At 44.7% G+C, this 16,198-nt stretch overlaps 1 protein-coding gene across 1 annotated transcript in view; it reads right to left on the minus strand.

Moving 5' to 3' along the window:
• The window catches only part of SLC38A3 (solute carrier family 38 member 3), an 82,678-nt gene that overhangs the window by 35,064 nt on the left and 31,416 nt on the right, over positions 1–16,198 (minus strand). The window contains exons 2-3 of the mRNA XM_063121080.1: positions 2,173–2,398; positions 164–248 (exon numbers count right to left, since the gene is read on the minus strand). Coding sequence (XP_062977150.1) covers positions 164–248; positions 2,173–2,279 — 192 coding nt within the window. The 5' untranslated portion in view covers positions 2,280–2,398. The remainder of the gene's footprint in view (positions 1–163; positions 249–2,172; positions 2,399–16,198) is intronic.

The following is a 16,198-nucleotide window of genomic DNA, read 5'->3' on the forward strand; positions in this document are numbered from 1 at the left end:
CCAACCCATTTGCAGAATATACACTGGACTCGCCCCCCCCCCCACTGCTTTGATAGCCCCCAACTAAAGCAATCAAGAGGTCTGAGCCCCTGTACTGTACAGATAGTTCTGGATGAATATCCAAGTTGCAGCCAAAAGCCCAGATCTATGCACCACAACTTACATCTGTGAAATGGGTCTGTTTCTTTTCAACACCATGTGTTAGGAACTCTTCCCTCTCGGGCAGATTTGCCTGGTTATCATCAAATCTGGAACAAGACAGTGGGAAAGACAAACTCTGTTAAACTAAGCAGCTTCCTACTGAAAATTTCCATATTCATAAATCTGGTCCATAGATCTGGTCCATAGGATGGCAACTGTGCAGCTCTGTGCAGCTCTGCAGACTTACCTCTTCTGTACCTGATTTTAATCTGTGGAATTCACTACCACAATATGTAGTGATTCTAACCAATTTGGATAGCTTTAAGAGGGGACTGGAGAAATTCCTGGAGGAAAATGCTATCAATGGCTATTAGTTCTGATCGCTGTATGGCACTGCTGGGGAACATGGGCAAGAAGGTGCTCTGGTACTCCTGTCCTGCTTGTGGGTTTCCCATGGGCAGCTGGTGGGCCACTGTATGAACAGAATGCTGGACTAGAGGGACCTTGGCCTGATCCAGCAGGACTGTTCTTACGATGGCTGCTTGCTCAGCCAACCTGGGCAGATATTAGAATCTTCTTTAACCAAGGGTTTTCCCCACACAATCAGTCAAACCATGACCACATTATATTTTAGCTTTTGCCGTGTGCACCGACAAGTCCCTCATGGTTGACCACAGTGTGATAGCTCATCTATATGGTGAAAACAACCTCAAATCTGATGAAGAAATAAAGCATTGCAGGAGAAGTGTGCATTGCAGAGCTCTTAAAAACAACAACAACAACCCTGGCTAGATCTGGGGGGGGGGGTCCTCACGGTGCCGTGTTGGCGCCACATCCCTGGGAAACCCTGCACTTTCTGTCCCCTGGGGTGGTGTCAGGTAATCCCGATGCTGGGGAGGGAGCACAAGGGTTTTGGCCGTTCATTTGGGAACCAGAGCCGCCCCTGCCCTCTTCCTGGTGGAAGGCGACCAATCGCAGGTCGCCTTCCCAGGCATCTCACAGCCATGCCTCCACTGCAACTCTGGAGCGAGGCTTTGGGGCTGTCTTGACATTGTCTTGCATGTCCTCGCCTCGCTCAGAGAAAAAAGTCAGGGTAAATCCAGGGTAAATTTTCAGCTGAAAGCCCCAGGGGTGGGGGTGGGATTGCAGTGACACCACGCCACTGCGCACCCACCCCAGGGCTTTCTCAGCATTTAGACAGCCTCTTGGACTGCCATGCTACAGTTGTGGAGCACAACACTTACAAAAATAAAAATATAAAAATGGAAAGGTTCATAAAATGATGCAGGTATGCAGGCAGAAAGCTGTATCACACCTTAGTAACAATGTCCCCAAAACTGATCTGTGCCTCTCAGCAATTCCATACAACAGCAGTGAATGCACTATCTGGGGGAAGAATTATAATTGCACAATTACAATGTAATGCAACTTCGAGTGGTGGGAAAATATGTTATCCTCATAACTGAAGCTGCCCTGAGAGTTTCCTATCTGGTTGCAACCTTGAAGGCACCACACAACAAATAAGAAACAGGTATGCATTTATACACTTTTTGTATAATCTCAAGGCCTTAGTTATACTGGTGTCCTGGTTATCTAAATTCATTGCCTGCTCTCTCGTTGATCTTCTCTTAGCAGCAATCCATTTATTTGGAATTTAGATTATTCCAATGTTTTACATGTCCACAAGCTATTGTTGACTGAATGGTGGCTGGGATCATGGTCAGGAGTAAATTGACATTGTTCTGTACATGTTGAAAGGATTCAAATTTCAGGGGAGGTATCTTCCACTCAGGATTCCGTACCATCTGTACAGCTGGGGTTCAGATGGAGAGTCTAGAACTGGAAAATAGCAGTGCAGCTTGGTATGAGGGAGACTGGACAAGTATGTATAGGCTAGGATGTAAATGTGGCTGTAATTCCCCTTTCTCTTGAAAAGGAAGAAGATCTTATATCAGGAAAAACTGAATTAACTTTAGTCAAGCAATCTGGTTCTTCCGATAGTCCTGGGCCTTCGTGTCAGTGATGACTTACCTGTCATTTCCCATGGAGGGGATGGACGAGGCATTTAACACTGAGTGTTTCCCATTCGGCACCAGTTCTACCATTTCCGTCTGGATGGGGATCGCAGTGGAATTCATCTCTGCGCTTCAAAATGAGCACCTTCCCTTCTTCCCTGACACGTTCACTTTCAGATGAGCAGCAGGCCACACTGTGGAGATGGGATTTCCTGAGGCCGGCCTCTTTAGGGGTGCTGTATCTACAAAGAAACATCAGTTGATCAAACAATGATACCAGAGGGTTAGCACAGAGAAGCAGCCTAGGGGAGAAACACAGACATTGGTGTACATATAATAGTCAAGTACGGTAGGCACGTGTATAAAATTTCACCTATCTCAGCCACAAGATGATTAACTAGAATTACTCAATGTCAATATCTAAAGATCAGTCTTTAGTCAAGTATTGTCTGGAAGTCCATTTGGGATGGCACCAAATCCTGCTGGAAACTGTTGACACACGTGCCTCTTCCTTTTGTAACTGGAGAGGAAGTACATTCCCCACTGCTGATGCTGGTTTGGGAGCAGCAGAGTGTGGGGAGCTGGGAAATATGAGTTGCCATCCCCTTTGAACCACTGGCGGATCTTCCTTTATGCTTTCACAGGTCACCTTGCAAGATGGCACAACGCTGGAGCAGCCACGGACCGGTCAAGGTCCTACTTTTCCACCTGTTGGTATATCTCAGTAGAATCTGAGTACTCCTATCCTTGCACAAGTGCATCAACCCATTTAGATGAACAAAGAATCTTTACCCTTAAGAAATTCTAATCACAAGAATGAAATCATACATATAGTGTGGGCCTTTCATCTGTGCACGGATCACACAATAAAGAGATGGGCAGCAGGACCCAGCTTCAACTTTGAACATCTCGACACCAAAGAGACCAAGAATGCTAACCTCAGGGCACCATCAAACGAGCGTTTTATCACACACTTGTTACTGCCCACTCATGTTTTTTCCCACTCATGTTTTTTTTTCGTTTGTCCTTTTGATGACAACGTCCACCTGGCATGCATCTCCCACCCCTTCTGGTCTTTTTCCCATGAGCAAATAGACCCCAGTAAATCCAACTTATTTTTTTTTAAATGAAACCGCCGCCGTTTCCTGCTGTGTGCAGGAAAAGCAGCACAATAAAAATGCCCACTAGATGGGCCACACGGTCATTGTTGCTTCCTCTTTCTTTCCCCGTGTAAAGAAATTGTCATTGGGACAGCAGCAGGAGGCCATAGCGACAGTAGGGAAATGTGATTTCCCCCCATCTGATGGCACTCTCAGTAGCACGCAAAGTTGCTCACACAATTCCCCACTGAAATATGACTCACACTGTAGCTTGATACCATAAGAGTGTCAGGATGTTCCACTGCAGGAAACCTCAAACCTAATTCCATCTCTGGAATTTTTCTTCACTGCCTCTCTCTTGTAGATCATTTTATTTATTATTTATTTATTGCATTTATATCCTGCCTTTTGTTCTCCAAGGAACCCAAGGCGGCATACATAATCCTCACAACAACAACCCTATGAGGTAGGTTGGGCTGAGAGTCTGTGACTCTCGTGTGATTCCCTGCACCCAAACACCCTCCTTGCCCTCTTTCTCCACCCCACTTTGATCACAGCACACACTCCCTTCATCTGTACAAAGAGCACTTTTAGTGTCACTTGTAGACTGGGGGTGGACATGTGGTCCACAAACTAATTTCATGCAGCTCTCAGCCTAATTTCAAAAGTGCTCTGCCCAGTGGAAGCTGGTGGCCCCGATATCAGTGGAGCAGTGATTCTGCTTTGGGTTTCAGTCAGAACCATTCAGAACTCTAAAGAAGCTATCCATGGTTCTTCACCCCACTGACATCGGAACAACCAGCCTCCACTGCTTCTACATCTCAACCTTATTTGCAAGTCATGCCCTTGGACCTAAGCCCCTAACCTCATCGATGTGGGGTCTGTGTTGTTAACAGTGATCAAGGAGAAAGACTGCACACACCTATTCTCTCATCCACCCCATGCCAGGCCTGGTCCCCTGTCATTAAAGTGGAGAAGAGGGGGAAAAAGCAATAACTAAAAAGTCCTCCATTTTTTTCCCTACCAAGAACTGCATTCTCTAAAACACTCCTACTCGTGCTGCAAAGTTGAAACCAGCACCAGAGTGTCTCTCTCCTTCTGCATCCCCTGGGATTACGCCTTGCCTTCCTTGCAGGACACGGAATAACGGGCTCAAGTTAAAGGAAGCCAGATTCCAGCTGGACATCAGGAAAAACTTCCTGACTGTTAGAGCAGTACGACAATGGAATCAGTTACCTAGGGAGGTTGTGGGCTCTCCCACACTAGAGGCATTCAAGAGTCAGCTGGACAACCATCTGTCAGGGATGCTTTAGGGTGGATTCCTGCATTGAGCAGGGGGTTGGACTCGATGGCCTTGTAGGCCCCTTCCAACTCTGCTATTCTGTGATTCTATGATTCTATGTAAAACATTGGAATAATCTAAATTCCAAATAAACAGAGATAAGGAAATGTCTTAGGTCTTATGCTTATATCCCACCTCTCCTGCCAAGAGCAAAGAGCAGCACATTGGGTTCACATTAGGATCACAGCTAAACCGTTGAAGGAGATTCAGCAGAGAGATCGGGGACAGCCCAAGATCACAGATGGAGGTTCATGGCTCAGTAGGGATAAGAACCCAAGTTTTCTTGCTAGTCTTTGGCCATTTCTACACCTGCCTTTTCCCCTGGGATCGTCCCGGGATCATCCCTGTGCATGCAAATGATCCCAGGAGCAGGCAGGGATGATCCCTCTATTTTCCTGGGATAATCCTTAGGTAGGTAGTATGGCCATAGGCATAATCCTTAGGTGTAGAAAGGGCCTAAGTCTAACCCTAACCACTACACTGTAGAGAATCTGTTGCCAGAATTATGTAAACAACCCAGAGTTCCTTTGTTGCGGAATCTGGCATTTCAGTGTGCAGAAAGCACTGACTCAGCTTTAGAAAACTGGTGTAAGCTCCTGGTGACAAAAGAATCCGCAGTGTTTGAGAAAAACCCTCAAGGGACATAGTAACACACATCCCACTACCCCAACACAAACTCTTCCATTGTCAGCTCCAAGTCCTTTAAGAGCATCAGTACCAGAAAACAGCAGAAAGAAAGCATGAATAGGTAAGGTGATACCGGACCGCCTTCAGCTGGCCAAAGGCAGTCCGAGCTGCACAGTTTTGTTTTTCAGTGGCACAGAAAGCAAATAAATAAATAAATAAATAAATAAATATGAGCTTATTTGTTATGCGACACTGCCAGTTACTCACTTCAGATGGCCTAATTGCAACCCCCTTTTAACATATCAAAAAGATGTTAACAATAGTTTAAGCAGCAAAATACTAATCCAATGTTTTCAAATAGCCAAGTTCATGATTAGGTCCATTGTATTTAGAATCCAGTAGGGTGACAAGTTTTAGTTCCCAGGCACATCCTTTTCTTTGACTTTTTTTGGGCAACTGATAAGAGGAGTGAGAGAGAGCTAATGGTAAAAAGTGAGTGGGAACAGACAAATACAGAAAATATTAATTATGGAATACAACAACAGGCTACCACTATTATGTTAAGGGTATGTCTGCAAAAGGTCTAGGCTGCAAACCTATACATGCTCACCTAGGAGTAAATCCCATTAAACTCAATGGGATTTACTTCTCAGTAGACACGTATAGGATTGCACTACTACTCTACTTCCATCACTGGAGATATCAGATCTGTGGAATGATCTCTCCCCCACTTCACCCCAATAATAAATAAGCCAATCTTAACCATGTTCATGACCTTCTAAAATATGCATACGCCCTAAGAATTTAAATGAAACAAAATAATTCTTGGGCTTTCTTAACAAATCTTATTCTAGTTTTAACAGAAGGTCGAATCGAGATAAGCCGTTTCACATTGCTGCTGGGCTCCCCTTTTTCCAAGAAAGAGATCACTATTCTCTACATGGCATCCAGTTTTCTGCTCCTGACTCCCTAAGCAGCACGGTCATGGTAAGAAAAGAGAAAAGAGAAAAAGCAATCTACCTGGCTGTTTCCATCACAAACTTCCTGGCTCCATATAGTTGGGCATACTCCAGAGTAACCTATGACGGTGACAAGGGATTTGCTGCTAAAATTGCACACTCCTGATAACCTAGCTCTGCAGGGTTGGAATCCCAACAGAACGTTTGATGCCATCATCCTCTTGTTACACAACAACGTTGTGGCATTTTCAAGAACTCCCATGGCTCCTGGTCTTCTTTCAGCTACATATACCAAACTTTCTAAATGAGCTTTCTCTAACAAATATGAGCCACAGGTGCTTGGAATATCTTCAGTGAATTTGCATTAGGGCTCCAAGTAAGCAGGGGAAATAAAGACTGAAATGATGACATTGGTTGGGAGCACATGGCACTGTGATCAAAGGCTTAGAAGTGACGGTGACTGTCAACTGTGACTAACATGCAACTGCACATAGCCTGGTGCATAGCCCTGTCATACACCACTGTGCACCAGATAGAGGCAGCATGCTTAGGGGGAGCCTGCATCCAATGGGGATTTAATGCAAACTTCATCCTGTTCTCTTGAAATCTGTGTCAATGCTTCATTCCACCCACTGTGAAAACTGTATGCTTCATGTCTCATGTGAGGCTCTGCAGCTTTCACTTCTAGCCATTTGGTGTTGCTATTGTTCACACAGTGCATAGTTAAACTATGGAATCCACCACCACAAGATGTAGTGACGGCCACCAATTTGGATGGCTTTAAAAGGGAGGTTGGATAAATTTCTGGAGGAGAAGGCTACTAGTCCTGATGGCTATATGCTATCTCCTGTATACATTAGTTGTTGGGAACATGGGTGGGAGGGTGCTGTTGCACCATGCCCTGCTTGTGGGTCTCTGGTTGACAGCTGGTTGGCCACTGTGTGAACAGAATGCTAGACTAGATGGACCCTTGGTCTGATCCAGCAGGGATCTTATGTTCTTATTGTAGTTTGCCATCAAAACCCATTAGCACTTTCCCCTTGTTCATCATAACCAACTTACCTCTTAACCTTTCTTTTAGATGCTAAACAAACTGATCTTCCTAAATCACTCACTGTAAGTAGAGCAGGCCCCAACCCTTGGGAGTCCATAGCCATCACAATTGAACCAGATTTGACAAAAGCGCTTGGCCTGGTGTGCAGACTGCACTCCTGTGCTCGAGGCAGAAGGAAGGAGAGCAGAAGCTAGCAAAGGTGAAGAAAGAGGCAGTAGAAGGAGGAGTCTGTTAGCAGAAGCCCAGTGGGTTTAACGTAACGCACAAAGATGTGGAATGTCAGCAGCAGGACGTGAACAATGAACTGGCAAAGATTAGCAAGGGAGTCCTGTCTCTAAAGGCAAGAAAAATACAGGGCGCAAAAAGGGAGTGGAAAATGGCACCAGCTGCTTCTTGGTAGAAAAATCTAGAGAAGGCTGTCATGCTATGCTTGTGACTAACACCAATCCAAACAAGATGCTGCATTTAATTGTGTCTTGCTGGAATAACCCAATACTCATATTTAGGAAGATTGCCAATGTCAGCCCTGGGGGATTCCTATGTCTTTAAATGAGAAGTTGAGCAAATGTGATTTCTCTCAGCATGATGACAAAGGAGGACAGTCTGATTGCCCATTATTAGACAAAAATTGCCAGTCCAAATGGCTGGCCACTACTTAGCCTGGCTACGGTTGCATATATTTTTGAGTCAAGTCTTGTGTCACGCAGAATGCAACAGAACTTAAGCCCCAAGATGTTAATATCTTGACTGGTGTGAGACTGTGAGGAAGTTCTTCCTCTTTGCCTCTTGTATCTTTTTTCACATCATCCTCAGGCGATGGTTCACACATAACGAGAGTATGCGTTGAGTATGGTTTGCCATTGAATCATGGATTATTGTTGAATAGTTGATTGTTGTTACATGTGAACCTTGCACTATGGTTTAACTATGTTTTGTTGTTCAGTTGTGAACTGCGGTTTTGTTGGTGGGTTGTGAACCTATGAACAATCCATGATTCTGGGTTCATACATAACAACCTATCATTTAAACGACACACAGTTTACAACCCAACAACAAACCATGGATTCTCTTTGTGGGTTGTTTGTGGCTAACAACCTATAGTTAACCCATAGTTCCGGGTTTGCACATGAAGAGCTTTATCACACCAGTGTTATACTGTGCAATCACTGTGAATTGCATGCAAAGGACTCCAAAGTTTTTCAGCTTACAATCTGCTTTTATTGTGAAGTACTCCCATGCATCCTGCTTTAATTGTGCTATAAAGGCAAAAGACTTGCCATATTTTGATACTAGATTTCAAGCGTATCATCCGAGCAGCCACTGGGGCGCAGGAGCAGGATTTGATATGAATTAAACAAATGCTTACATCTGCGTAAGCTTTAAAGAGATATTAAGGAGAGCTTTAAGCATACCAAATTTGAATCAGATTGGGTCATCCGTTGATTTTTTTATGATTTTTTACATTCCCCCCCTTAAACCCACTTCCTGATGTGCAAAGGATCTTGCTGCCCAGTAGCAACAACAACAACAATGCTGACAGCTTAGCGCTGTAGGGATAATTCGAGGGAAACAGGTACGTGGGATGAGGAGTCCACACACCGTTCCGAAGGCGCCCCGAAGCCCCTTGAGGGTGCCCCGAAAACGGTCGTGTAGCACATACCTTAATCGTCCCCAGAAGAGGCGGAGGAGGAGGCGTGTTTTGGCAGCGCAGACTGCGGGCGGGCTGCTCCTGGCTCCGTTTCCTTTAGCCAGCAGGCCCTGCGAGAGCTACCAGCAGCGGGGCGGCGGCCTCTGCGCGGTCCCGGGGGCGTGGGAGGCTCCCTCCCCTTTCCTCGCCCGTCGGCTCTCTTCCCTCCCATGACCCAGCCCCGCTGCTGGTAGCTCTCGCAGGTAGCTCTCGCTGCCAAAACACGCCTCCTCCCCCGCCTCTTCTGGGGACGATTAAGGTATGTGCTACACGACCGTTTTCGGGGCGCCCTCAAGGGGCTTCGGGGCGCCTTCGGAACGGTGTGTGGACTCACCCTATGTCACAGACAGAGACCGTGAATTAGCTCATGGGAATTCTGTGAGATACACAGAATTCTAGAGCTGGGAGAGACTTAAAAAGATAACAAAGTAAAAAACAAATCTTCTACCAATGCAAGAATCACCAGAGCTTAATAATCCCCCTAAAGAAAAGACTAAATGGGTTATATCCAGCCCCTCCTTTTAAAACTCCAAGCCAACATCTGCAGGCCAAATATACTTTTTCGCACAGATGCAAAATACAGGTATCCAAGTCCTTGGAGAAACTGTATCCCCACAACAGAATGGTAACCTCCAGGAAAGATATCAGTGCTGCAGCCCACAGCAAATAATTAAGAACAACAACCTCACTGCACTAACGACAGATAATTTGGAAAGACCCCAGTTCTGTAAAGAGCGTAGGGGGACGGTTCTTTTGGCTCATGATTTAATTATGATTTAATTATGTTTTTTTCACTTTTGTATATTTCTATTTATATGTTTTAATTGTATATGTTTAAATTTTGTAAAGCCACCTTGAGTCCCAGTGTTGGGAAAAGGTGGCATATGAAAAATGTGATAAATGAAGTAAATTGGCATATATAGCAATTAGGCTTACTAGGTTGGGGCGGGGGAAAGGCAGTACAATGAGAGTTTGAGTGGGAAAATAATGCATCATACTTCATCAGTAAGCAAGATGGGGGGGGGTTTCTCTCTTCTTTAGCACCCCAGCTGTCCTTGTGCAACTTGTGCCACATTTTCAGGGGAACAAAAGCTCTGCCCACCTGGGCCTGGCATCAACCGCCATCCATGTCAATCAGTCCATCTGCACACTGAGGTTTGCGGGGAGCCAGAGGGGCTGGAAGCAAGTCCCTGGCAGAGGAAGCTGGCCAGGCTCTGAAAGCATTGAGCGCCGGACGACATGTTGGCAGGCAGCACAAAGTGCCTTCTGTTTGGGCTCATAGTCCTTCCCTGCTGATAGCTGGGAAGTGGCTCCCAAAGACAGAGCATCTTTATAGGCAGGTCGTGCCCAGAGTAATGAGCCCCCCCCCCCCCGCCCCAGCCTCTCTTCCCCACCGGCTCACTCCAGCTTTCTCTCCTCTTCCACCCAGGGCTCCTGAGAGTTTGCTGTGATTTCTTTTTAAGCGTGTCGCTATTGGAACAGCATAAGGACCAGTTCATGTACCAGAAGGGGGTGAAAGCCTTGGAATGATGTGCAACAGACTGGAGTTCAGTTCCAGCTTTCGCTACAGATTCCATGACTAGGCGTAGGTCGCTCAGTCTCACAGCATCCCTGTGAAATGCCGGCAAGAATTCCCTGTGGCTGGCTTTGTGCACTGTGTACAAAATGCAGCAACTGCAGCTGGTAGAAGGAAGCTCAGTGACTCTAAGGTCTTGTTCACACTTGCAATATCCCTCATGTGCGGGGCTCATAGCCCTTCCCTGCTCAGCTGAAGCAGGAAGCCAGTAGCTGATGATAAGCAACTGCCTTTTCATCCATAGCCATTTATGTACCTAATCCCTTAAGATTTGGATACCCACATCCCATTTTTGATCCTTTTGTCACTCAGTTATGATGGGGTTGAGGGGTAAGCAAAGCAGGTGGACCCAATGAAGAGTGGATGGAGACATATCACACCCACACAAACTCTGAGTCCTTCTCAGTGAAGACAAGGCTCCTCATGTCGGGTCAGGTTTTGCCTCCACCACAACTGTATTCCCAAGTGCAATGGTTTATTTTTTCCCCCTACAGAAGTGAATGAGAACAAGTGTGGTGTATTGGAGTGTTGGACTGGGACTTGGGAGATCCAGGTTCTAGCCCCCACTTAGCCATGAAGCTCATTGGTTGACTTTGGGCCAGTCACTGACTCTCAACGTACCTCAACGTATCTCACAGAATTGTTATGAAGATAAAATGGAGAAAAGGAGGAAGACCACGTAAGCCATCTTAAGGCCCTTTCTACAACTAAGGATTATCCCAGGAAAATGGAGGGATCGTCTCTGCCTGCTCCCGGGATCCCCTGTGTGTAATTTGCATGCACAGGGATGATCCCGGGATGATCCCAGGAAATAAGGCAGTTGTAGAAATGGCCTCAGGTTCCTTGTAAAAGGATAAAAAGGTGGGCTATCAATGTAATAATAAAGAAAATAAATCAATAAAATGGCAGCCATTCAACTTATGTGGGCGAAAGCCAAATGGTGTTTTCAGAGACACCGAGGATTTGAGGCTAAATATGCCCCCTATACTTGGCGACTTGTTTCTTGGGAGAGCAGGTTTTGCCTCCCCACCCCCACCTCCAACAACCTGCCAACTGCAGGCATTTATCTTGTTCTACAGACAAAGAAGCTCTTGTCTTACCTCCACCCCAAAGTTCTGTTTATTTGTCACAGTGCAGCGCAATAAGACAGAAACCAGGAATGGCCTTTCATCATTATGAGGGATACTTCATTAGCATATAATTAAAGTACCTGTTGTTATGATAGGTAGGGTGGGAGAGAGAAAGAGAGTTGGGGGGGGGGCTATAGGGCAGTATCTTCTCCCATACTGAGCCAACACCTATCTGCTTAACTTCACCCATTTGCATATCCTGGCACTCAGTTCCAATTATTAATGTGACACTAAAAAGTGTGACAGAACTCTGGGAGCTATATTTTGTATTTATTAATATCAACAAGCCCTCAAGAAATGGCTCCAATTACAAACAAATCCATTCCTATATAAATCATGTACACCATGCTGTTTGAAACTGCATTCTTGCAGCTGCTACCTTTTATGAATTCCAAAAACATGGCCTCCATGATAAACATCCGGTGGCAAATCACCCCTTATTTTTCCCCCCACTGATGGCCAAGGACTCTGTTTTGCTTTTATCATGAAGGAAGTGTTTTCAGGCCTCAGAAGAAGAAGGCACTTTTGAATGTCGTCAAAACTTGTTGGAATAGCTCTAGGTTAAAAGGTGATAGACAGCAGACACAGAGCTTCTTCAGATGGCGGGTGGGTGGGGATCAGGTTTCCCTCCCATTGCTCTCCCACAATACGGACGAGCAGCTTCCTCTTCCTTCACATGCTCAAGAAAGAGGAAATAAACAAAGACCACATGGTCTGTTGTTGTTGTTTTTACGGGGAAATGACCAGAAGGAGCAGAAGGCAGACGCTGTCATGAAAAGGACCCTAAAAAAATCTGTGAGAGCCCAGTAATGAGTGTGCTATAAAACGCTTGTCTAATGAGCCTCCCAGACATTTAATGAATACTTAAGATGCGATCCTATGCATGTTTAGACAGGGAAAAAATCCTACAACTTCCAGCATGCCCCTATCAGCCATGCTGGCTGGGGCATGTTGGGAGTTGTAGGACTTTTTTCTGCCTAAATATGCATAGGAAGTATAGTTGAGTTTTCTATAGCAGTACAGTGGAAGCTAACACCAAATGGAGTGATCGACACAGGATTCACTCAGCTATTTCCTGACTACCCCAAGAGGACATATTGCAGAAGGATGCTTTGAAAAATATGCCCACATTCCCCATGCAGTCGGGGAATTTCTCTTTTTTTCCCTACAGCCCTAAGAAAGGAGCTCCCTCCCCTCACCCAAGTCACTGTGGTGAATTTTTGCAGACCCCTTTTAGAACTTCTCTCTCAGCCAAATAAAAAAACAGAATTTCCCTTAGTGAACATAAAGGAAGAAATTCTCTTAGCAACATCTCAATCCCATCCCATGGCCAAGTGGCACAGATGGTGGGCCTGGAATCATCATGTAAGGATCTGCACTTGCTGGTAAGCCCACCTATACAAACTTCAAAATAGACACACTCAAGTAAAGAAAAATAAGCTCATTCTTTGAAACCTAGAAATGAAGCTGGAAACATTTCAGTGAAATTCCTACTGCTTCAAGCTTAAACTTGCTTTAGTGATTTCCTAGGGGCTATGAATGACTATCATGTGACTTCTGTGCCCTGTTAAGTAAGTCATCTGAGTCATCTTTTTGTTTTTAAACTAGCATTAGGGCTTGCATCATATAATTTTATAATTCTAGGTTCCAAGCTGCCAGCTATCTGCCATGTGACTATTCCTTCTCTTGTGCCACCAGCCTTTTCCCCCTTGAAGGATGAAGACCATGTACATGTAGGACCGTGTACATGTAGGACTTGGTCTGAAAGCATAGGCTGTAGCAACCATTCTGAAGCTAAACAGGCCTAGGTCACCATCTTGAGTTCCATTGAAGAAAACATGCAACAAATACAATATAATAATGAGAATAAGGTAAAAAGAGCTTTGTATTTCACTCTCCCTATTTTTGATGCTACAGATAAAGCGGTATCAGGAAAGAATTTTCTAATCAGGTTTCCAGCACTGTACCTGGCTTTTTTTTTTTTTACAAGAGCCAGAAGTGCTAAAACAGCCTCCCCCAACCTAATGCCCCTGATGTTTTGGACTTCAGTTCCCAGGATTCATGACCATTAGCCATATTGGCTGGGACTGATGGGAGATGAAGTCCAAAACATTTGAAAGGCACCCACTTGGGGGAAGACAGTGCTAAAGCAACCCAAATGACAGGTTTTGAACACAAGTTCAAATCTCAGTTGATACCATAATTGCTTTGTCAAGGGTGGTCTCATGTAAGTCTGCAGAAGCTGAGTAGGATTTAGGCAGATTTCCCAATAACTCTCTGCTGTAATCCAAGGCTCTGCTGTACTTTTGAGTCAAAAGCCATTATCTGCACACGTGAGAAGAAGAAGAAGAAGAAGAAGAAGAAGAAGAAGAAGAAGAAGAAGAAGAAGATACTGCATTGTTTGGAAACCCACGAGGTACATCAAAAACAAACATGGTATCTGTTGCAAGCTTATTACTAACCTAAAATTGCATTGGGTGTCTTTTCTACAGTCCCACCACTTGAAGTCATATTGTTAGAGAGGAATACAAGCTTTCATTGAAATATCAGCTTTCATTCCTGGATCCTGGCCCTTATTGGAGATCCAAAGCAGCCTGGAAAAGATTCTGGTGAAATTCTAATGCAGCCTTCCCCATCCTCTCCAGATGTGTTGGACCCTGATGTGAAAATTGTACATGAAGAAGAGACCAGGTTGGGGAAGGCTGTTCCAAGGGTAGAGGGGAAATTTAAAAAAGAAGAATCCCAAGTTCTGATTTCTAGAATCTTCCTCCTGAATTCTGAAAGCAATGGTATGACTGAGCTGAAGGCATCATTAAGTAATAAGTGTACGTTTCAAGATGAAGGAAATTCATAGGCCAAGCAAAAACAGTTACTCATTTGAGGTTTTGTAGATGCACCCTGCCTTCCTCTAGTTTAGGGTTTGTCTACCCCCTTCAGATGACCATAACTTTCAACCCGACCTGGTGTTTGATTCATCCAGTTTGCTACACTCATAACTGCCGCTGAAGTATACGAAGATCATGTATTTATCCGGAAATGGGTTTTCTCTCTTAACTCTCATCTCCTCAGTCATGATGAAAAAACTACCTTGCTTGGTATAAAATCACCTCTTATACCAAGTAGAATGAACAAAATTTGCTGCGCGCGCATACACACAGTCTCAAATGACCCTCTCCACACATTTTCTTTCTTGTTATATAAGAAACATTTTAGCCCCTCAAATGTGCAAATTAAACCCTGCAAACAAATTTCAATGGTACCTACTCGACCTTTTTCAGTAAAGATATTATATGAGAACACTGATCTATGACAAACTCAGCATATAGACAAGCCCATACATCTTTGTCTAGCTACTGTTTCTTAAAACAACACATACAAACACCACTTCTCACTTCGTTACTTTCTCTAAATTGCTGCACTGTTCACAAATTGGGGCAGGGGAGAACAAAGTGTAGGTACAGTTTATCTTCATGGAATTTTAATGTCAGAAACAAGTTCTTATGATTTCCTAATCCTCAGTATATTGAATTCTTGCAAGATCAAGGGTTCTTTCTTGGAAAGATGGTAACTTGTAATTTCAAAACAGCAAGTGACAGCAAGTCTACCACCCAGGCTGATATAATAAATTCTGATTTGCTTTACTGCTAAGAAACTGCATGCAATTTTTATTTATTTACATACTTATCCCGTCCTATTCTTCCTTTCACAATAAACGTCCCTATCATATTTTTTTCAAAAATAATAAACTTGCCTATCTAACTCAATTTCCATGAGTTATCAAGTGTGATGATGCAAGTACAGGTCAGGTGTGCATTACACCTCAAGTGTAATTCTACAATGATGTGGCAGGTGAGATGCAAATTAGAAATGCCTCAAACTGGCATATGCACCTGTGGAATACTGCTGCGTCCATGTCTGCAGCACATAGAGTTCTGATGTGAGTTCTGATCTCATTTGATAAAATAGAATTTCAAAAACTTGCTTTGGGGGCTGCCTTTACCCTTTGAAAGCCCCGCAGTGCGGCTGTATCAGTTAGACGATGCAGCAGCCACCTCACAGCCATTTCAGGCCTTTTCTGCGAAGCTGCAAATTAAAAAAAGTCGGGGACTTATCTTGACTTCTTTGCTGGAGTGAGGCGAGTATGGCGCATCTGCTGTCTAACCGTGCTCCAACATTGCGGTGGAGGCATTCCCGGGCAGATGGCAACCCCTGATTGTTCGCTGTCCACGTGGGCAGAGGGCGGGCCCAGCAAGCTAAATGGCCTCTGGAAAGCCCTGCCTCCTTCTGAGTTGGGATTAGCCGCCACCACCCTGCAGCAGATAAAGCGCAGGGTTTCCCTAAACGTGGCAGTAACCTAGCGCCATCAAGGCAGGGCCTTAGTTTCTTTTTATGGGATGGGTGAGGGAGAAAATTGAACCTCCAAATATATTTCCAGCATGGGATATTTTCTGCAACGCATATTTTGGGACACGGGCACATTAAGATCAAGAGTTTGTTTCTCATCCTCTGCCACCTCAGCAGTCAGATGAATAATGAAGGGCGAACTATAAGAGCCCCATCACATCTA

This window comes from Elgaria multicarinata, chromosome 3, assembly GCF_023053635.1.
Source record: "Elgaria multicarinata webbii isolate HBS135686 ecotype San Diego chromosome 3, rElgMul1.1.pri, whole genome shotgun sequence".
NCBI classification, from domain to species: Eukaryota; Metazoa; Chordata; class Lepidosauria; order Squamata; family Anguidae; genus Elgaria; species Elgaria multicarinata.